Source organism: Topomyia yanbarensis, chromosome 1, assembly GCF_030247195.1.
Source record: "Topomyia yanbarensis strain Yona2022 chromosome 1, ASM3024719v1, whole genome shotgun sequence".
In the NCBI taxonomy this organism is placed as follows: Eukaryota; Metazoa; Arthropoda; class Insecta; order Diptera; family Culicidae; genus Topomyia; species Topomyia yanbarensis.
In genome coordinates, this window is record NC_080670.1 from 199,094,253 (window position 1) to 199,118,448 (window position 24,196).

Sequence of the window (24,196 nt, forward strand, 5' to 3'; positions counted from 1 at the left end):
TAAACAACAATAAAAACACCAGCTTCTGGTTCTACTTTTTCAGTAATGCTTTGTATCAATACAACAATATAAAATTACACAAGGCTAGAGGTATTTACACACTACATGTTGATAGCGACAGAGGGAGACTGTTGTTTGCCAGCCAGCTTCGTAGACACATATTCCAGACGGTCGTTCGGCGTATTCCGGAAGCTAGTCCCTCTCCGAAGGGACCACTCTTCCAGTTTGTCGTGTGGCAGTTTGTTTCCGTGTCCAGTTCCAGTCAGGCACTCAATAGTAAGTTCGTGCAGCTATGCAACAAATTGTCTAAGAGGGTGGCGGTCAGTATGACGAGTATTTCTTGCTAGTTTCTAGGTATGGGGTTTGGCATTTGAGGGCTGGAGTATTGTGGCTGCCACGATGATTACGAGTAGCTCTCGGCCTCCCACTTGGGATCGTAGGAGCCATCATCGACCTTGCCTTGCGCTTCCCACGATCCTCCGGAGTGAGCACCAGCTCCAGCACTGGCCAGAGCATGCAGATGGGCGGCCTTGGCGTGTTGTACTTCGGGCGTTTCCACCGGGACTCCATTATGAATCACGGGGATGTGCTGGGGTCCATGCCAGGCACCGTACGATGGAGCGTGGTGTTGCTGTTCATGGATCTGGTTTTCGTGGATTGCTGGACCATAGCCGTGCACCTTGGCGTAGGCAGCCGCGTGGGCAGCCTTGGCGTGCTGAACTTCCGGAGTTTCAACGGGTACTCCCTTGTGGATTACCGGGATGTGGATGGGTCCATGCCATGGTTTCTGGGCCGGTTCATGATGATCCCAATGGTTGGAAGCTTGGGCGATCGGACCGTGACCGGATTTGACGGCGGCATGGGCAGCAAGGTGGGCGGATTTGGCGGCAGCTACCTCCGGGGTGTCAACAGGACCATGACTCCATGGAGCAGCGTAGATAGAGCGCTTGTGCAGTCTAGATTTGGCTTCAGCGTGAGCGGCGAAGTGAGCAGCCTTGGCAGCTTGAACCTCCGGGGTTTCCAACGGAATTCCGTCGTGTCCAATAACAGCGTGTGGATAGTAGGCCCACGGAGCAGCGTAGTGGTGACCATAGGCTGCGTGGTCATGCACCGGACCTGGAGCTGGTCCCTTCGGTAGATTAGTTCCAGTGACGTGGAAACCGTGGATCGGATCAGCCGTGTACTTCACACTCTGGACGTGACCATCACCATCGATGTAGGAGTAACCTCCGTGGGTCACTCCGTGAGCATCCTTAGTTTCGTGCTTTTGCGAATTGGAGTCAGCATAACCGTACGAGTAGCCACCGATGCCATCGTGAGCCTGATACTGAGACGATACGTCATGATGACCCAGGTAACCACCGGAACAGGTTGCGGCCAACAGCAGCAGCACCGATCCTAACACCTACAGGGGAAAAGGGAACGGGTAGAAGACTCGATTACACATCAACTTGTACGGAAAGCACTGACTTATAACATATTCGAACAAAAGTCCTTTCTTTGCACAATTAGCTTGTTTCGATTTCTACACTGTTGCAACCACGACGCAACCTCAGACTACTTACGAAGGCTTTCATTATGCAATGCACTTGATGTTGTTACACTACTTTTCACTCGGATCGATTGACTAATCGATGCACCTATGCGAAATAATCCCACCAACAACACACGGGGTAAAGCCAAAAGAAAAACTATTTCACTATTGAGTGCGGCTGGTTCAGGGGGGTTGAAACCGTAAACCTCCTAGCTCGATCGCCGGATGGATCGGATCGACTCGGACTAGGACTGTTTGCAAACTGTGCCTTCTCGGTGGGTAGGGACGCGGTTTTATACGGACCCGGGCCCCAGGAGCGTAATCCAACCGAAACCCCCGCGAAAGGTGCCACCACACAGCAGAGCTTCTCGCTCTGAAACTCTCCCCCACGCACACACACACAATCCAAACGATCGCCGGCGACGCGATCGCGTGTTTGACCAAAGAAGCAAACGAAGCCATCCAACGCCTAGCATCGTAAGGATCGCCCCAATCGGTAAGTTAGCTTAGTTAACTTAGTTAGTAAGGTTGTTATTAGCCTCTCAACCATTCTCGCTCCGCGTCTGTGTGTCTCTCTCTCTCCGTCCAATCGTGGTCGAGTGGAAAATAAAAGAAAAACCAAAATCGAGCGCGTCCAAACCAAAACACACAGGTGGGTACCGTGAGAGCCGGTCTTTCTAACCACACCACGCTTGCTTCGATCGCATCGTGTTTGTTGTTGTTTTTGTTGTTGTTATGTATCGATGCATGCGGAAAGGCCGAAAGGTTCTCGTTCTTGCGGTTTGTGGCCTTTCCCTTCGAGAAATTGGTGCAGTCGCTGACCGCCGCTGAACCGAGCGAGGGTAGGTGGGCCGCGCGTGGTTTACGCTTATCGGAGCTGGCTAATCTATGGCGGCGGTGGAGGGGGGGGGTCTATGAACTGCGGAGGGTTGATCTAAATATCGCTGGCTGGCTGGTTCAGTGCAGGGGTACAAGAACATTTTCTGGTATGAGAAAGAAAAAGGAATGGCCCGTCTAGAAACTGGTTCCAGCCACGTTCCGATAGGATCGCCGGATCGTTTACAGATTGCTCGGATTGCCACAGGTCGTGCTCGTGATGAAATGTTTGGCGAAAGGTTCTGGCATAAAGTTACAGGTTACGGTGTAACATTTGATGCTGATATTTAAGTAATTCGATTTGCGTTTTACCGATGTGAACATGTGGTAGGACATGAAATAAGATGTTGGGTTAAATTGAAAATTGTACCTTCCCTGACAAAGTCTTATTATCAAGTTCTTCGACATGATGTTCCGATAAATATGCCTTTTTTTAATAAAAATACCCAGCTTTATTGAACTCATTACGGTGACATCACAAATGAACTCATGACAGTTTGGTGATACACCGAATCGAAGTAGATTTCAGAGGAGCATAGTTTTAAGTGCTACACGAAGGAAACCTCGAATAAACTGAAGAAATTATAGAAAATCAATAAAACAAACGAACTTAAAAAAGGGGAACCCCTTGGAAAAAGGTGTCAAAATAATAGAATGACTAGAATGAATAACATAAATCAAACAAATTAAACAAGTAAATCAATTTAGTTCACCTTATTAAATGTATTGAAAATTGTAAAAAATGTTACACTAGAATTAAATGAATGAAACGAATTACGGGAAATAAATAAATTAAATTAATTAAACGAAAAAATAATGGATTTAATAAAATTAAAAGAAAATTAATTAATAAAAGTAATAAAATAAATAAAATTAATAACGATGATAAAATCAATAAAATAATTAACATTTTCTGAATGAAAACAATTAAATGAATGGGGGTTATTATTTTAATTATTTTAATAAAATAAATGAAATAAGAATTTAACAAAATTAATGAATTTAATAAAATTAAAAATAATCGATAAATAAAATAAATGCAATAAATAAAATAAACAAAACAAATAAATTAAACAAAGCGAATAAAATAAATAAAATGAGCTAAATGAATTAAATAAATCAAATGAATCAAACGAAATAAATGAGTTAAATAAATTTAATGAATGAAGAGAATTGAACGAACAAAATTAAAGAATTTAATGAAATGTGAAAAAAACAAATTAATGAATGTAGTAAAATAAAATTAATTGAGGTGATAAAATCAATAAAATAAATCATAAAAATTAATTAAATGAACGAAATGAATACAATTAATTAAATTAATTAAATCAATTATTTGAATAAAATAAAGAAAATAAAAAATAAGATTCAACAAAAAGAATAAATTGAACAACATGAATAAAATGAACAAAATAAAACAGAGAAATAAAATGAATCAAATACATGAAGCACATAAAATGAAAAAAAATCATTAAAATAAATAAAATGAACAAGATGAGTTAAATAAATAAAATTATCAAAATTAATAAATGAATGAAGCGAAAAGCAGGAATAAAATAAATAAAATGAGCCAAGCGAATTAAATGAATTAATATAAATAAATGAATTAAATGATTTTAACTAATTTTGACGAATAAAGTTAAAAAAACAAAAATTAAAAAAAAAATTGAAGGTATTTATTAAAGAAAATTAAGAAAGGGGATAAAATCAACAAAATAAAATTATTAAAATAATGAAATAAACTAGATGAAAAAAATAAATTAAATGAAGTAGACATATTAAATAAAATAAGTTAAATGAGTTGAATGAATTTAACGAATTAAACGAAATCAATCAAATTAAAGGAATTAAATAAATAAACTAAATCGATCAAATATCAAATTCTGAATGAAAACAATTAAATGAATGGAGGTAATTAAAAGGATTATTTTAATAAAATAAATGAATTAAAAACTTAACAAAATTAATGAATTTAATAAAATTCAAAATAATCGATAATTAAAGGTAGTCAAATAAATAAAATTACTAAGGGGATAATATCAATAAAATAAATAAAATTAGTAAAACTAATTAAATGAACAACATAAATAAAAAATAAGATAAATAAAATAAATAAAATGAACAAAACAAATAAATTAAATAAAGTGAATAAAATAAATAAAATGAGCAAAATGAATTAAATAAATAAAATGAATCAAACGAAATAAGTGAGTTAAATGAATTTAATGAATGAAGAGAATTAAACGAACAAAATTAAAGAATTTAATGAAATGTGAAAAAAAAACAAATTAATGAATGTAGTAAAATAAAATTAATTAAGGTGATAAAATCAATAAAATAAATCATTAAAATTGATTAAATGAACAAAATGAATACAATGAATGAAATTAATTGAATCAATTACTTGAATAAAATAAAGAAAATAAAAAAATGAGATTCAACAAAAAGAATAAATTGAACACCATGAATAAAATGAACAAAATGAGTTAAATAAATAAAATTATCAAAATTAATAAATGAATGAAGCGAAAAGCATGAATAAAATAAACAAAATGAACCAAGCGAATTAAATAAATTATTAGAAATAAATGAATTAAATGATTTTAATTAATTTTGACGAATAAAGTTATGAAAGGTGATTAACTCAACGAAATAAAATTATTAAAATAATGAAATGAACGAGATGAAAAAAATAAATAAAATGAAGTAGACATAATAAATAAAATAAATTAAATGATTTAGATGAGAAGCTAGTCAAATGTAGTGAAGACCCGATTTTATGTACCCCCGATTTCATCAGCCATTTGACCTGATTTTGTCAGCCTCCTATGAAATATGATAGTTGATAGTTTGATGGGCTCTAGCAGACAAACCAAGCTGAATTCGAGTAAATCCTTTTTTGAGCATATTTTTCATATCTTAAAGATCCGAAATATGCAAAAATTAAAATTTTAATGTTTTTAGAAATTTTGCGCTGTTAAGGGAAATGTAAACTAAATAATCGGAAAGAGTCATGTGGCTATATCTATGGACCAAAGAAGAATATTTTAAGAGCCGGTTTCTTAAAAAGATATAAGTCCCGTTTTTGTTAATGTCCCTGTTTTATCAGTCTATTAGGCTGATAAAAACGGGTGTTTACTATATATAAAATTAATAGAGTGGATAAAAGCAATAAAGTAAATAAAATTAATAAAATAAATAAATAAATGAACGAAATGAACAAAGACAATGAAACTAATGGAATTGATTGGATCAAAATTTCAAATATCTCGAAAACTATCGGATTTCGGAAGATTTTTGTTAAATGCATTTTGATTTGAAATGATACATAATGATTATATACTGCAATTAAATTACAGTTTTGTATGTCAATTAGTATGAAATTTAAAAGCATGCATAAAGATATTGTTAAAAAAAATTACCAATTATTTCTCCATCATACAATCACATTCAAAATTTTAGTTTCTAATTAGCTTTAAGTTGACAAAATATAAAAAAATTTAAAAAATGTTTAAATAGTAAAAACTATTTAAATAGCAAAAATTATTTAAATTTTTAACATAAATTTTTGTTTTTGTGAAAAATGACACAACATTTTTTTCAGTGTATATTTTTTTCGTGAACTCCCTGTAGCTCGTTCTCACATAGTTTTGCGGTATAAAATAGTGTAACCGAACGAAAAAAAATTTGATTCTTTTTTGCGCGTAGAAACGCCTACGCCCTTTTGAAAAAGTGCACTTGTATCAAAATATTGCAATTGCCAGAAAAAAATCATCGAGCTTCATAAACCGAACACAACTGCAAAATTTCGTTCGAATCGACGATGGCTATATTTTGCGGTCAGCCGGTTTCTCGTGGAATCCCTCTCTAGTTTCTTTCGTTCTAAAGTTATATACACTTATTACTAACAATGGTACATTTTTTAGTAAATATTTCAAAATATACAAAAATATCGTTTTAACCATTTTTGGGTGATCTACACTATGATGATATTTCACATGACAGCAACGGTATTTATTGTTAAGTGCCCTAACTAAAGATAATGTTATTTGAAAAAGTTATATTTTTATGTAAAAAGTTCTCATAACTGTAAAAAGAAAAATGTTTGATAGTTGGTGTCTAAAAACAAATTAAAAACAAATCTTCAAGTCTTCCAAAGGATACTTTAGTGTAAAAAACTGCAAAAGTTATAGACATAAAATTGTTTTTTTAAGGAACACCCTAAGGCTTACATTTGCATTTTTCGTGCAATGAAAAGTATATAAGATAGAGCTTGCGTGTATTCAGCAATTTTTTTTAAAATGTGTTGTTCTACAACTTCATCGAAGACAGTCAACCTCTATTTCGACCCAATAAAAAGTTCAATTTTAATTCTTGACAAAATTAGAACCACCCTAGCTTCTATTAAAACGAAAAGCGAAGCACATCCGCTTTCCTAAACCTATTGTAAAGATAAATTATTTAGTTTTAGTAAAAAGCAAAAAAAAATCCTGATAAATTTACATTCAGGACCACTGTGCAGTGAGATGAAACATTTCTAATACTGTTGGATTTGTTCATTTGGCAGAATGCGAAGTAGGCGCCCAACTAGCGGTGGTATGAATATAGTTTCGAGGGTTGCACGAAGGAAGCCTTGGATAAACTGAAGAAATTACAAAATACTAATAAAACGAAACAAAAATTTAAAAAAATATGAGGCAAATTATTGAAAAAAACCTGTTTTAATCCACCTAGCGGTGCAATTGTGCCTTTCTCATTTCTCTAAACTATGGCACGGAGGCTTTTTATGTTCAACATACTTGTGGAAATGTCCATTACATTCTTAGTACACTTTGCACTTATACACAATGGCATGCCAGCCACGAACTTGATGAGCTACGTGTCGACGGTGAAACACTTGAAACAAAAAATATCATACTCAATTAGCCTAATCAGCATTAGATCAATGTTATCTGCTTGCTAACTCATTTTGTCATGCGGGGGTGGGTATGTGAGGAGGGCGAAAGTCCCATGAACGAACGACTCCCCAGCTTAAATTGGTATGCTTTGTGCTGGATGGGGTGGTGGTCTGAGGGGTGATTTAAGGAGATTTTTAAAGGAGGGGAGTGAACAGTAGAGGGGGGGGGGGGGTGTAACCCCTCTCCGTAAACCATCAACTACGCCCCTGTTAAAATCCAGAAACCTTATGCGAGTCGAAAAAAAATTAGGGGATTAGGTTGACGTTTTTCAGAGTGATTGCATAACCTTTCTATATGAGAAAGGCAAAAATGTGCCAAAATCCAAAAAAGTGAATCGTCGTCAAATTTTTTTTCGAGTTTGCATCAAATCTCGGCGTTTCATGTACCTTGAACACATTTAGCATCAAAAATAAAAAATCTATTTTTAATTTTTCCTATAGTTTATATGAGAAATTTCTGTGTGGCCGCACTCTGAAACCCGTAATTCCGGAACCAGAATTCCGATCGATCCAAAATTTAATAGCAGCCGATGGGAAGGTTGTACCTTTCATATGAGACTAAGTTTGGGCAAATCGGTCCAGCCATCTCAGAGAAAAATGAGTGACATTATTTGACACATACGCGCATACATACACACACATACACACACATACACACACACGAACTGAGTCGAATGGGATATGACACTCGGCCCTCCGGGCCGGGATTAGGTTAACGTTTTTCTGAGTGATTGCATAACTTTTCTGTATGAGAAAGGCAAAATAATAAGGCAAAACATCGAAAGAAGTTGTTAAATTAATAAAATGAGTAGAATGATTAACATAAATGAAAAAAAAACGATTTAGTTGAGCTTATTGAATGATAAGCTAGAAAATTTAAAAAAATGTTACATTAGAATCAAATGAAGCAAAAGAATTTAAAAATATTCATGAATTAAATGAATAAAATTAATAAAATAAAAGAATAAATTTTACTATTAAAATCAATAAAATTAATTAAATGTGCACAAAGGATAAAATTAATTAAAACAATAGAATTAATAAAATTAATTGAATAGATTATTTGAATAAAATAAATAATGCAAAATAAGAGAAATGTATAAAAATGAAAGGAATAAAATTATAAAGTTAACAAAATTAACAAAAATGAATTAAATAAATGAAATGAACGAAATTGACAGTGAATAAAATAAATAAAAAAATTAAATAAATGAATTGAATGAACCTAATTAACTAAATTAATCACAAAAATTAAATTAATTAAATCCAACTAATGAATGAATTGAAATCAATAAATTAAATTAATGTAATGAAATTATTAAATTGAATTAAATAGCTGAATGAAAAAAGCTCAATGAATTAAATTAAGTAAATAGATTAAATGAAATAAATGAATTGTATGAATGGAACGAATCGAGTTAACCTACTTAATTAAATGAATTCAACGAATTAAATAAATTACATTAATTAAATCAATTGAACGAATTAAATGAATTAAATGAAATGAATGAACTGAACGAACTGAGCGAACTGAACGAACTGAACGAACTGAATGAACTGAGTGAACTGAATGAACTGAATGAAATCTCGATAAAATATGATTACGGCGTAAAAGCCAACTGACAAAATTCTCTTTGAAAGGAAATTCCGAACAAACTGTTATAGGCCAACCACAGTTCACAGCGGGTAATGGAAGAGGAAAATTTTCTCATTTGTTTGCAAGTAACGGTTTGTTCGGAATTTCTGCTCAAAGTGAATTTTGACAGTTGGCTTTTACGCCGTAATCATATGTTTGTCGAGAGATGATTTTGATTAATTTAATGAATCAAACTAATTAATGAATTTAATGAAAAATAATTATAAAGGCAGTTAAATAAATAAAAATTTTAATTGTGATAAAATCAATAAAATAAATAAACTTTATTAACAAAATTTACAAAAAAGATGAAATGAACAAAATGAATAAAATGATGAAAAGTGATGAAAAGATGAGTCGATAATTTAACAAAAAAATGCAATAAACAAAATGAATAAAATAAATAAAAGTGACAAAATGAATAAAGTGAATATAATGAATAAAGTTAATAAAATAAATAAAATGAATGAAAAAAATTAAATGAATTAAATAAATTAAACGAATTAAGTGAACTAAAAATAATTTGGATAAATTAAATGAATTAAAATTAATAAATGAGTTGAACGAAATGAATGAATTAAATGAACTAAATGAATTAAAATAATCAAATGAATGAAATGAATTATTAGAATTAAGTGGATTAAATGCAATCGAAGCATTACTGTATATGAATTAGGTAATTAAAAGAATTTAATGAATTAAATTAAACTAAATGAGCTAAATTAATTGAATGATCTGGCACGTTTACGATAACTTGATGTTACCAATCTTTGCTTCACAATATATATATATATATATATATATATATATATATATATATATATATATATATATATATATATATATATATATATATATATATATATATATATATATATATATATATATATATATATATATATATATATATATATATATATATATATATATATATATATATATATATATATATATATATATATATATATATATATATATATATATATATATATATATATATATATATATATATATATATATATATATATATATATATATATATATATATATATATATATATATATATATATATATATATATATATATATATATATATATATATATATATATATATATATATATATATATATATATATATATATATATATATATATATATATATATATATATATATATATATATATATATATATATATATATATATATATATAAGAGATTGGGGTCAAATGTCCAGGTAGCTGTTAGCATATGTTAGGTATATGAGACACATATAGAGAAGAGTTTTGCGAAGATCTGGCGTTAGAACACTAGACGTACAACCACACAACATATTTAATGTCGCGATAACCGCCACCACAGCCGCAGAAACCGATCTCCGAAAAGGAGTTTTGGCTCTGCGTATTCCAGTCAAAGGTAAAATCGAATACACAACATATGATCTAGCCTTAGCCACCACATTGTTTCCCCCGTCGACAAACCGGTGCCAATATTCGCGTTTTCGGCTTTCATCAAGTTTTCCATTTGCGTTTCTAACGTCTTGCAGTGCCAGTAAACGCCAAAGAATTTTATGCCCAACAGGTGCATAATCCGTACAATTTCCCTAATCGATACTCAAATGAGAAGTGATATATAGTAGGGTCGGTGATTAATATTAATCCTGGGGAACTTGTACTTCTCGATTTTTTGAACGCTATCGCTTGCAATCCAGAATTTTCACAGACTGAAGCAAAGGGTTTTTGAAGGAGCCAACCCCATACTTCAGCAGATATTCGCAATCAAGGCCCATTGGAGACTACACCACCAATCTCTACTTCCTCGGCGGGTACGTAGACAAGATACTTTTTCGTAAAAAGCTCTCAGCGATTAATCATATTTACCTGTTCAAAGTCGCTCACAAATAACATACATTCATCTGGTCGGACCATGGCGATATCGGTTACGGCCGAATATTGTTTAGTTGGATCACGCGGTATATTGATGACATATCTTTGGTCCAGATTTGATGGAAATGATTTGTATCGAAGAGGAGACTTGTCGGCATTAGTTGCCTTAGGGGCGTCGGTTGTCGGAGATGCTTTCCCATCATGCGGGCTTCACTAACAGCGAATAGAAGGATTTATCGGACGGAACAAGAAATTAATGCAACGAAATTTAATTCAAACAAACGCGTTGCGAGTCATCTTGTGTATTTGTAATGCGTATTGTAATTGTATTGCGAAAATGCGGAAAATTTCTGGTAATACATAGACCCTTACCCTATAGCTATCTTATTACCCGCTCGGGCAAGAAGTGTTACGCCGGCCCTGTCTAGAATGATGATTAAACGATTTGCAATCGCGTCCACAAAACGGAAACTTCTGATAGGAAGTGATTCTCGGCACCATGAAGAGCAGCGCCACATTTTTTCAAGGCCCCTGTTTTCATGATGGCCGACCTCCCAAGAAATTCAAGCAATATTTGAAAATTAAAGAAAGGCTTCTAGGAATTTCAATGAACTTCAAGCCAATTCGACGGGTTTCAGAAATTCTTGAATGTTTTAGAACTTTAAAGAAAATCTACGAACTACAAAAAATACCTAAAATAGTCTTAATAAATGTAGGAAATGCTATCAAGTTCAAGAAATTTATTTGAAACTCACGGAGATCCTACATTATTCAAAGAAGTCTTATTGCTTTCGTTTTTTCCAAATTTACAAGATTGTCTACGAATTTTATGAAAAAATTTTCGTACATCAAGGAACTTTACGAGACCGAATAAGTGTTTTTACGCACCCTTTCCAACCATTCTGGTTGATGGAACCCATAGTTTTGTACAATTGAATACCTAGTGATAAGAAAGTTTATTTGATTTAGTGATAAATATTATTTTTTTGTAAAAAATATTCAGTATCAATACTAACCATAAAAAGTAACATTTAGAAATTTATTTTTGTGTTTCGATAACACGTACGCTAAACGAAGCGACGCACGTACTATCAAGGTACACCTGTAATAGACACCCCCAATCTATGTTTATCATAGTACCCACATGGAATAAAAGTGTAACACCGGCCCTGTCCAAAAGTATACAGCAAGATTCTATTTTCAATCAGGGTAACAACCTCAAAAGTTCAAAGAATCTACTCTGGAAAGAAAACGATCATATTTGTGGGGATTCCCATCAACTGCTACGGCAACAGGCTTTTTGTTTCTTCTGTAACAATTGGACTGAAACCAAAATTAATGCGAAAACGGCGCATCAGCGCGCAGCTTACTTTGATTAATTTTTAATTTACAACACACATCCACGCGCACCACACTCGGATGTATGTAACAGCTCGACCAGTTAAACGTGAGTGTGAAAATGAATATCCGTGTCCGAATGGGTGTGCGAGCACGGGACCGGATGGTCCGTCAACGAATTTGCAATTTTTTCTACACAGTCTACTACAATTTACCGGCACCGCCACGCAGCAGGTGCCAGTTTTGTGCGAGGAAGAACAGTAAGTCAGTCAGTCAGTCAGTGTGTGCAGGCGCAACTTGTCGATCGGCCTGGCTGAAGAAATCGGATCCAATTTCATGCGGAAATTTGCGACCTTGCCTTTCTCTTTCAATCCGCTTCGAGACGCGCGCTACTAGTCGGACCGGCAAAGGTTTGTGAATGAAATGATCTAATGAATGGTTAATGGTTAAATGGTTTGGTCACACCAATTGCCGCCTGTTCCGCGTGTCCGTGTGGAAATTGAAAGTCGGCGATTGTGGAAATTTGGTGACCGAATAGTTTTGCATTATTTCATTTATTAGGTAATGATACAGCAGTTTTATTATACAGCATGTTTATTTTTTTATTTTTTTTTTTTTTATTTCTATTATAGAGGTTTAAACCTTAAGGTCATTCGCCTCTTCGGGTTAAAAAATCTCTTAGGAAAAATCTAACCCTATGTGCGGGGTCGGGACTCGAACCCAGGTGCGCAGCGTCCAAGGCAATCGATTTACCAACTACGCTACGCCCACCCCTCTGCATATTTATTTTTACAGGGTTCTAAGTTAGTGTCGGATTCTGATGAGACGAACCAAAATTCCTCATCCAACTTGGAGATAGGTTTTTTATCCTTAACGCGCAAACATGCGGAAAAATTGGTTCTCACCCATTTTTTCTCCTTGGGGAAGCATTAGCATTGTACAGGATGTTTTTTAAGGAACGTCACATTTTCCAACAGGGATAACTTTGGTCACAGGTATCAAACTGTCACAAACTGTTCACTTTGGTTGATTTGTTCAGCTTTCTTTGGCAATTTATCATCAATTGATTAACATTATCCAAATAACTTCCATCATAAGAAGTGTGTGTTCTGAAGCCACTTTCGCAGCTGTAAACGAGAGTGTGACCGTGGCATCGTTGGCCCATATATTTATTTTGAATTACATAGGAATAAACGTCACGGTCAAACGGCCGCACTACCCTACCATGATTAACGGTTTTTTTTTCCAGAATGTCGATGGCATTAACCCCAAAGAGTTCTGGCTCAAACGGGATAGATCTACGAGCACACACAGCGATCGCTTCAATCGAATTCTGTAAAGCCATTTTCGGCGATCGACTTATTTCCCATTACGGTCCAGTCAATTGGCCAACAAGGTAATACAATCTGACACCGCTCAACTACTTTTTATAGGAGTATGATGTTAGGTCATTGCCAAATCATGCATGTTATCGGCGAAATACGGCCAGAATTTTGTGAAAAATTCTGTCAAAAATTGGACCACCCGAACGGCTTTTGTGCAGCGAAGCTATGGAGCTATATATCCGAAATCGTGTTTGAACATTGTTGCCATAAATCAACTTTTGGAATAAAGCCACAATTTGAAGAAAAAAAATACTATTTGAGAGTTTCATCCAAAAAAGATGTGACGTTCCTATAAAAAACATCCTGTATGTGTAATACATTAACTAATTTTATAAATATTAATTATGGGGCAGGTTGATGTGACCTGGAGCTGGATTACCTCACAAATATCTTGCCCATGTGTCTGTCTGATTATAGATGTCAGTAAGCAATATTCCGTAACAAATATTTTATTCTAACGATTGACGATAGAGCAGTGGGTACAGGGTCAAGTTCCCCTGACAGTACTAAATAATAAATTAATGAACTGTCGATGTTTGTGTTTCAAATGTGAAGAAAGGCTAAACAATCACTCCTGCTGCCACAGAAGCACCGCAACTGGCAACTCTATCTTCAACAACCACGCATGCAGAACTGAACAAATAAATGTCAATCTGGCAACAAAACTACCCATCGTAGCATCGTGTAGCACACCAGAAATAGTCGTACATGCAAGCAGCTTGTATTCAATCAGGTTAAAGAATTAGCTAGGTATTTATTATCTAAAATTTATATCAATTTATATATCTATACATTAACCTAATTTAGTAGATGATTAAAATTATTATATGAAAAAAAAAAATATTATATGAAGAATAGTGCACTCCACGTTGTGTATCGGTGATCGGTCAGGGAGATACGCAGATACAGGTTAGAATTGATCATCATTAATTTTCCGCGTGGTTCAAATTATGCCTTTGTACTAGCACCCGTAAGCAACATATGAATTCGAATTCGTCCTAGAAACGAATCCTAGTAGGCATACTGATACTTAGGTAACATGTATTTGCGTCTAAAATAAGGTAACTGAATTAATTTTTGCTTGTTGCTTGAAGCTGCTTTTTGGTCGAAAATAAATTGAATTGGATCAAATCGACTGTCAAGAACAGACTTTGCCTATCTTGTTCCCTGGAACAAATCCCAAACTAGAATTTTCAACCGAGAACCGGAGGGCCGGGGTCCATATACCATTCGATTTACTTCGTCCAGATCGCAAAATGTCTTTTTTTATCGATGAGGAATCTTCAAAAGATACCACTTCCGACTTGAAAGCCTACCAACTAAACCTCAATCTCGTGTATCACCGTATCCTATTGCTGCCGGGACCACCGTTGGGAATTACTTCGGGAATATGTCTGTGTGTATTTATGTGTGCGTGTCATGTCAACTTACACAAATTTCTCAGAGATGGCTGAACCGATTTGGACAAACTTAGTTTCAAATTAACGGTGAAACTCTCCCATAAGCTTGATTTTTTTCGTTGATTGAGCTTCCGGTTCCGGATTTACGAGTTAGAAAGTGTGGTGATACAACAAATTCCCATATAAACTGGCGCCCAATTACTTGGATTTGGATTTGCGGCACTAAATCACTTATGAGCAGCAACCACATTGACTTCTTATGACGGTGCCCGGAGCGCCTGGTGAACTTACCAAGCTCCTAAGTTAATAATGATTTTAAACTAAAGATACAATTGTTCTATTGGTGGTTGTTGAATTTCATTCAGATTTGACTTTTGGTTCCGGAGTTACAGGTCGGTGATAGGGGTCACATAGAAATTTGTTAATAAACCGGCACAAAACGTCAGAGGCTAAAAATTCTTGGAATATACTCGTATTGTTCACCAATGACAATTTCGCAAGTTCTGGGTTTCGGGCATATTCCAGAATTAGTCGCATCGGTTCTTCGGTAATGACTGAACTGATTCTCACTAACCTAGCCTCACTGGAAGACATGAATCTAGGCTGCTAGGACAGAGAGTAGGAATTTCCGAACGTGATCGATTCATGATCACGCGAACGGTGGGTAGAGATCGCGTTTGTAAATCTATAAGTGCCAAAACGTTCACTTTGTTTACTTTGCGTTTGTGACTAGGTTTGTGTTATCGCGAAGGCCACGAGCATTTGTACGTTTGGAATGAAAGAGATTGTGTGTGTATAGAGAATATGCAATTGATTGTGCTGGTGAGTGTTAGTATGAGTCTAATTTAAGTTATGGTAACAAAAGTAAAAATCTATATTCTATCTATATAAAAGTCAATGTTTGTATGTATATGATTTATGGACTTCCAAACGGCTTAACCGATTGCCGTAAAAAATTATACATAGTAGGCATTTGTTATGAAGCGTGTTTGTGCGATATTGGTTGGGGATTATCTGCCCGCCAGATGGCGCCTCGGAACAAATTGTGTTTTGCTCCTATTTCGTTGAAAGTCGCAGCAACGCGCGATGGGTATTAGCTAGTAACATATAAAGATAAAGATAAAAAAGATGCCGAGAAAAAAGCAAACTAGTACAAGTACAACAAAAGCAAGTTAATGAAGTAGAAGAAATGAACACACTACTTGAACTCATTTAATTGCCGGCAAATATTTAGTTACAATTAACGACAATTGAATTCTATTAGGGTTTTGTCACACCGTGCAGACCACGCGCGATGGATGATTCGCGCGCGTCGGTAAATTAATCATACCTTAATTTATCCAACCCGATTTTCCCGAATGAATCGATTCGAATGCTCAAACTGAACACCGGACACCGACTAGCAATAACAATTGTACACTAGTACTAAAACTACTAGTACTAGTGTTAGTGAGGTATTACCTCGTTAATACTAATAGGCTTCTACTTTTACATTGCTTTAATGGTTGACCGTTAGCTTGGGCTAGCGCATAGTATAAAAAAGCACAATACATAAAATACCCATAAGCTCTTACGGCCTCCTCGATGCACCGTTATCGAGGCATTTTAAACCAATTATCTGTCAGAGATTCCTTAAAATTGAAGCACAAAATAAGTTTGATCGTGTTTGTAATACCGCCATACATAAAAACCCCGGGAGGGATGAATAAAAATGGTTTTAAACTAATTTTCTACTTAGTGAGTAATATCGCATTTCGCTTGCTGGTCTAAAACATGATTTGATTTCAACATGCTTTGTCAGTAAACAGAACTGCTTCACTTGCGGGACATTGTGAGCTAGAATTCGTTAAGTGTGTTCACAAGTAATATTTCCGCTCCTGGACTAGTAACACGTTTACAAGGTGTAGAAGACGGTAATTCGAAAGGGTTAGAAAAATATCCAGAGAACTAAGAGAATTTTGAAATATGCTCTGAATCTTGTGATTTGGCAGGCCATTTGTGAATATAAATTGAGTATTTCAATGCGGCGTACGATCCAGTCAAACGAAACGAACTGCGGCGGATAATGCTTGAGCGTAGTTTTCCGACAAAACTGATGCAAGCTGATTTGTATGACGCTGGATAAGTAAAAATAAAGCCTGAGAGGCATGCGAATCGTCTGTGACGCTAGCTGAATTGAAGCAGGGCGATTCGCTCTCTTATCTATTGTTCAACATAGCGCTCGAAGGTGATCATGTTATTTTCTTGAGAATGCGTGGAGAAAATTCAATAAAAAGTGAATAACTATTAAAATGTTTCATCATTAGTTTCACTTGGTTCAACGATTGTAACAATCGCGTCGCAGCTGTCGAAATCGGTAAAAAATCAGTTTCTGCCCGAGTCAGGACTACAAGTAAACCAGGTGAACTACAACTAGCAGCCTCTTGATGTAGAATGCATTGATTCTGAATAAAGAGACCCTTGTCTATTCTTACCTCTCTGAGTCACATGATCGTTGACTAATATTTTTGTGTTATAGGATCGAGTCTTCATAAGTTGGAATATTTTCTGAAGGAGAGAATTTAGTTTACGAAGTCGTCTATATCCAGTTCTATTATCTATACCACTTGGTACTAATATCATTCAACATATTGGACCTAAACATAAAGTTTCGATCAACCAAAATCACACGATTGAAAGTGAATTTGAATTATTCGAATGTGCATAAAATTCGCCAAAATGAGGCACGAATATACGATCTGACACCGCCTACTTGTCTCAAGTTTATTAAAAAAGCACGTTCCAATACGAAAAATAGATTCGTTTCACCCGATACTTGGAATAACTTTTTCTATTTATTGGAGTGACGGGTCAACAGACGTATTCTTTAAATAAACATTACACAAACCACGCAGAGCACCTATCAAGGACAGATTGCTATGTGCCACCAATATTGTATTCAGACGGCACACCTTGCGAAGAAGATGCTGAGGAGAATGCATCCCAACCAGTTGTTTACTCATCCACTGCTACCAAATCCAGAAAACAGGCTTCATTGGCAACATCTCATATACAAACGGTTTTCGAACTTATGGCCACTTGTCAAGTTATAATGGCAACTGCAAAAGCTACGCCCAGCACCCCCAAATGGACAGCCAACCCCATTGGTGAGGAAACTAATATAAATGACGGCAGGTTTACGCGCAATAGCATGGTGCTGCTGCATCCACGAGATCTGACGGGAACTGTGTTATAATCAATTTCATTTACGCTATTTTATTATACCAACAATCTACTTCTATTTTTAAGTGTGAAAGGTTTTGGACGAGATATCTATTTCAAAAGCGTAAATCAACATCTGAGAACCTAAAACTTCTGCAAGAATCTTTTTTGGCGGAATTAACCGGTTTTCAACGCAAATGTTTGTTGCAATACTCCTCTTAAAGTATTTTTGCTGGGATTCATTAGTTGAGAGCCACATTTTTAAATGCAATATTTTAGAGAAGAAAGTTATTTTTGGAGGTTTTAAATCTGTTTTGATATTGATGATAATACTACTCGTTATAAGTTCGACGTGTCTGAGAAAATTAAAATATCGAAAATGTCTAAGTTTTAAAAAATGCATGATCTAGCAGGCAATTCGCTCATGTGGAAAGCGGAGCACTCCGTTCATGACACCCGGTACTGTCAATGTGCAGGTGTACTTGAAATCATGCGTCTACTTTCACACCTGAGGTCTCACGATGGCCTTACACTTTTCTGATTTAGTATCGTGCGGATTAATCGGAAGAAGGTCAATTTCGTGCCAAAGTATCTTAATCCCCCGAACGCACCGAAGTTGCGGCTGAGGTTGAGAAATACTGGGCAATCATGAAGCAATCACACAAAAACAAGTTGGCCCAAACGTTGTACAAGACTTCATGAGCAGTGTTAAGGGATAGATACGCGCACTTGGATATGGTTATGAAATGTAGTAAAACGAACTTGGAAAATGTTTAATATTATGTTTGGTTTTATTACCTGAAAGTTTGAAAATTATCGGTTGAATTGCTGATTTTTTTTGAAACTTGCGCATATGAGCCTTTTTCATGCTTCCCTACTTTTTATTCTTCAAACTCTCGCTCTTAATACTATGGCATTGTAAATATCATTCATATCATCCAGAACCTTGCTACTTGATCATATGAAAAATAGACCATATTTCAAAGAACCGTTATTTCTATTTCTACAGCAAGGAACATCAGGTTCGAAAATGATTGTTCTAAAGGCAATGGTTGATATCATGGATTGTATGATCCGGTGTAATGTGTCTTAAAAGAGAATATGAGGTTTTTTTTTCTGAAGTTTGATATCGACTCTATTCAGTTTCATCACGTCAGAAATGTTGCATTGCCCACAATCACTAATAATCACAATAATAACCATTTTAAGCGGAACAAAGTACTATTGTAAGTTTCGTTGTGTAAAAACTAGTGTACTATATTTGATTTCGAATTTTGTTTAAAAATTTCTATTTACGTTTTAGGACTGCCGTAGTATACTCTGTTGTAGATAACGTTCCACCGTATACCGGACCCACCCTACTTCATAATTGCTTCTTTTTGATCACGGAACTTTCCATTCTCAAACAACGTTATGCAACTATGAAGATCAGATTTCCATATGTTAATTCTGTTAGCTGACTGTTAACTATGAATGCGCTATGTAATGTGTATTATTTCTAACCTTGCATGGATGGACACAACTCTGTCATTTTGTGGTTTCGCATCGATAGCAACTCTATATTGGGGTTCCCAGAATTATTTTTCGAGAAACCAGCGCTTCACGGATCCACTTGTTCTCCATGCCACCCAGAGGCTCTGTTCCAAATTTCAGGTAGATACGGGAGATTATTTATTGTTTGATAATAAGGGCCCCGAATGGTGAGGATGGCCCAGGGTTGGAAGCTCTAGTGCATGTATTGCAACAAGATAATTTAAATAATTCATTTTATTTGGTTATTGACGCACGTGCCAATACCTTATTTAAGACTATTTGACGGTGTCCAACGGGGAAAACAGATCGAAGTGATGATTTAATCAAACGTAATTATGCGAGAAAAAATCCCCATAGAGGCAGGATTCGAACCTGCAACCCTTGGGACTCCGACCCAATGCACAAACCCATATGCTATCCCTGGGCTATGATGACGTCCCAGGAAGAACACATGATTATCGCATTGGCGACAGTGATCGTACCCTATCTCTAAAGCGAGATCACATACAACAGCAGCCGGCACCCGACACATTTGATCTATTTAATTTCCCCGCTAGATGCCAAGGCCCGAGTTTGTATTATCGTCTGTTGACCAATTGTGCATTTGAGTTGTGATGTTCTCTCAATTGGGTCATCCGAGTTACCTTCGTTAGTAGGAAAGGGAGCAAGTAAATAAGTGCTGACTGGTGGTTGAGCTCTCGTCAACGTTACTACATGAAAGCAGTTGGAGCGTTCCTTGAGGAAACTTGTTACGGACGAGAGATCTCCGCCGTAGATACATAGTCCTTACAACAACCAACTCCATACTCAAGCAGATGTGCGCATGTTAAACATTCATCGTTAAACACACCATCACTCTCAACGTCCCGGGAAGGTTTGTAGATGCAGTACTGCTTCCTAATAGTCTTGTTTGAATCAATCTCATTTGTCTGTTTCCATGTAACAAATCGAAGTATTATAGGTCACTAGAAGTGTAAACCAAGTTTTTAAGGCTGTGTTCATGAAACCGTAATTGTTACTAGTGCTTCCTGCCGTGTACCTAAATCCTTAAGCTTATCCTGGTGCAGTTTCGAAATATGGGCTATCGCCGGAAATTGAGTTTTTATTTCGAAATAGGAAAAAGCCCGTCGAAGCTGATTCTCCTGTAGGCATAAAACCTCGTCGCCTTTTGTAGCAACAGATAACAGCTAACATCCAGAATTCGGCATCGGAAAATAATACAATCGAACTATGTTCGAAGGTTCTCCCTTTTGTCCGATTATGCTAAGCTTTCTTTATAAAACCTGCTGCAATTTTTCCCTTAATTGGTTTATTCGACATGGCTTAAGAATATTGTATCATTTATATATGTATAATAAATAAATAAAAAAATTAAATGGAGTCCATCTAATTAGTCGCACACAATTCATCAGTGCGTGCGGAGATCCGTGTCTGCAATTTCGGAGCATTTTCAGTGCCACCTGGTAGCGCCTGATGATCGTTCACTCCGCTTCGTTGATTGTCACATTCATCCAAACTTTTATCACTGTTGCTGCCTTGAAGATTGTTGGTTGCTTTGATTAGTTCATTCGGTTTTCGAATTACTGTCGTAAATCCATCTTCTTTTATTTCCTGTCTTTGAATCGGAGGTGCTGGCTGTTGCTTTAAAGGCACTGGATGCAGTTGTAGTTAGTTTAGCATTTGCCGTTGGTTTAACTGGTGTTACCGTTTAAACAATAGTTTGTGATTTAACCTTCCGCGTGTCGTGCAGTGCATTAAGTGCATATAATTATGAAATTCAGGAGAACTCGCCGTATAACTTCTGGCGGTCGCCTGAATGTTGATAATGGCGTGACCGCTGGAGGATGAATTAAAATGGTGAAGACTTTCTATTTGATTTTGTTGTGGAAAAGATTTTCATTGCTGTAGTACTGTGCAGATTTTCCTGTACTGTGTAGATTATTTACCGACTGATTGTTACAGGTACACAGCGTAGTCTGAGAATAGGCAGATCCAGATCAGCTGGTGCTGACAATGCTCTACCGCCGTGGAAAAGAATCATGACATGCATGATAAATTGCGTGCTTAAAATTCGATGGATACGACTTTTTTTGGAGAAAGCGTAAAAATAAAGTCCTGTAGCTAAGTTAGTGTCGGATACGGATGAGACGAAGTCGAAACGCAAACTCCATAACTAATTTAGTTATAGGTTTTGTGCTCTTTCGCGCAAACTCAAATAAATATCAAATGTTTCAGCAAAATATGGATATGAAATATGGATTGGATGGTAATGGGTTTTGCAAATTTGTTTAAAACCATAAGAGTTAAGGTTCATTTAGGAACATTTCCTATTTGTGCATTAGCACAAATGGATTTAGTGTTTATCTGATGTTCAAATCGGTCTGCCAGATACTGATGAGACGAAGTCGAAACGCAAATAATCCACTTACTAAAGTTGAAGGAGGTGTGCGCTTTGTGGCAAAATGTTTTTAATGCATTTTTTTTACAAATATATAAATAAGCGGAAAAATAAGTTTGCGTAATTTCGAATTTTCATGTTCAGTGATAGAAAATCCATTTTAAACAATGTTTAAAACAAAACTTAATGGAAGACATGTGATTAAAAACCATTAACTAGGACCGCATTCGGATCGGTTTCTTTCTATTTCATCCCTTCCCCAATAAAGAGAACAACACTGAACTTTTTTGACTTTTAAAGTGATTGCAATAACATATCTCTTTAATTAAGGTATATAAAAAATTACGCAGACATTACATTTCGAGCGAGAGTCCTATCTACCGTGTCTATACTGTATACATTCCACCACTATTGGAAGCTAGTCCCACGCGATGATGGCCGGTTGTTAAATTTCCTGGAATTCGTGTCTCCTCCTCCTCGATGTTTGAACGGAGGAAGCGAAATCCAAGTTGGCCTTGATGGTGACGGTGACGGTGGGAAAACTCTTCCGTTTAACGCGACAGATACGCACTCAATAGGGTTTCAAATAGAATGACGGAACTCTTTATAATTGTGACTAAATTAATCTGACTCTCTTCTCTCACTCGATGCTCGATCTCTGCTCTGCGTTGATCACGTTCCGCATTTTGCGGCGCGTGGTCCAATTGATTACTAATACTTGCGACTTCCGAAGCTCTAGCGTTTGAAATACTTTTTACAAAAGACAAGCCAAGACCGGGGCGGGCAGTGACGTTGAGTATTCGACTGTTTCTTGCGCTTTCAAGTGTAAAATTATGGTTCCTAAGGCCTAGCAGCTATGATTGTGGTATCTCGAGGGATATACGGGTGGGTTTGGCATTCATTGGATGAGGGGGGAGGCGTGACGGGACTTAGTTCGAGCTACTGCGTTCAGTAGTTGTGAGCATCCCACTGTGGTTTGTAGGAACCATCATCTTCGTGTCCGGCAGGGGCCCAGTGCGATCCGGAACCGGCGGCATGGAGAGCAGCCAGATGAGCGGCCTTGGCATGCTGAACTTCCGGGGTTTCAACCGGGACTCCATTGTGGATCACTGGAATGTGCTGAGGTCCGTGCCATGCACCGGCTCCATGCCAAGCGTGGGCGGTAGCTGGGGCACCATGCCAAGCCGGAGCTGGCTGGGGCAGATGATGTCCGGCACGGGCAGCGGCATGAGCGGCAAAGTGCTGGGCCTTGGCGTGCTGAACTTCGGGCGTATCAATTGGTCCGGCACCGACGTATCCACGGGCGGCCTGGTGTGCGGCCAGATGTTCGGCCTTAGCGTGGGCAACTTCGGGCGTATCGGCCGGAACGTAGTGCCAGTAGGAGGCGGAAGCGGCCGTGGCCAAGAGCAGAACGGATCCTACGATCTGTTGGGAGGAAGGTTGAGAAGCAGACCTTTTAGATTGTTTGGGGTAAGATAGAAGACTCAGCTCAGGTTGTTTATGGAAAGTCAATTTAAATTAAGATTTTGACAGTGGTTGTCACTTTGAAATTGGCACATTTTGCAGAACACATTACTTAATTTGTCACTTTTTCACACACAATTTCTGATCACTTCCTGCTAGTAAATTCCGGTCTTGATTTCCATGCACAACCAACAAAACAGCACAAGTTACTTACGAAGGTTTTCATTTTGGAAAATTTCTATCGGTTCTTAGAACACTGGACGGGGAGCTATTGAGTGCTTTGAAACCTCCTTGGTGGTACTCAACCAGGACTGTTTGCAAACTGTGCCTCAACAATGCGAAGGAACATGGTTTTATACACGGCTCTGGGTTGGGAAAAGTTTTTCTCGGTCCGGCAAAGAACACACAAAACCGAACCGAGAGATTGCCACCCTTGCCACACCCCATCGGCTCACACACTCTCTCGCTCTGTCTCCCTTAGGTACCGAATCACAACCAACCGATCGTGCGATCAGTCGTGTTCGGGCTCGCGCCACCATCCGGACGGAAAACTGTAACACTCATACACGCACAGCCTGCTGCTGCTAGTAC

The 24,196-nt window shown here is 36.5% G+C and overlaps 1 protein-coding gene across 1 annotated transcript; it reads right to left on the bottom strand.

Annotated features, from left to right (window-relative positions):
• Positions 1-23: 23 nt before the first annotated feature.
• On the bottom strand, positions 24-23,972 carry LOC131676149 (uncharacterized). The gene is made up of 5 exons (XM_058955272.1): positions 23,820-23,972; positions 23,093-23,566; positions 21,204-21,384; positions 1,566-1,588; positions 24-1,405 (listed from the first exon to the last, which is right to left on the bottom strand). Exons 1-5 carry the CDS (start codon positions 23,829-23,831, stop codon positions 404-406), a joined length of 1,692 nt encoding a protein of 563 aa, XP_058811255.1. The 5' UTR covers positions 23,832-23,972; the 3' UTR covers positions 24-403.
• Between the last annotated feature and the right edge of the window lie 224 nt (positions 23,973-24,196).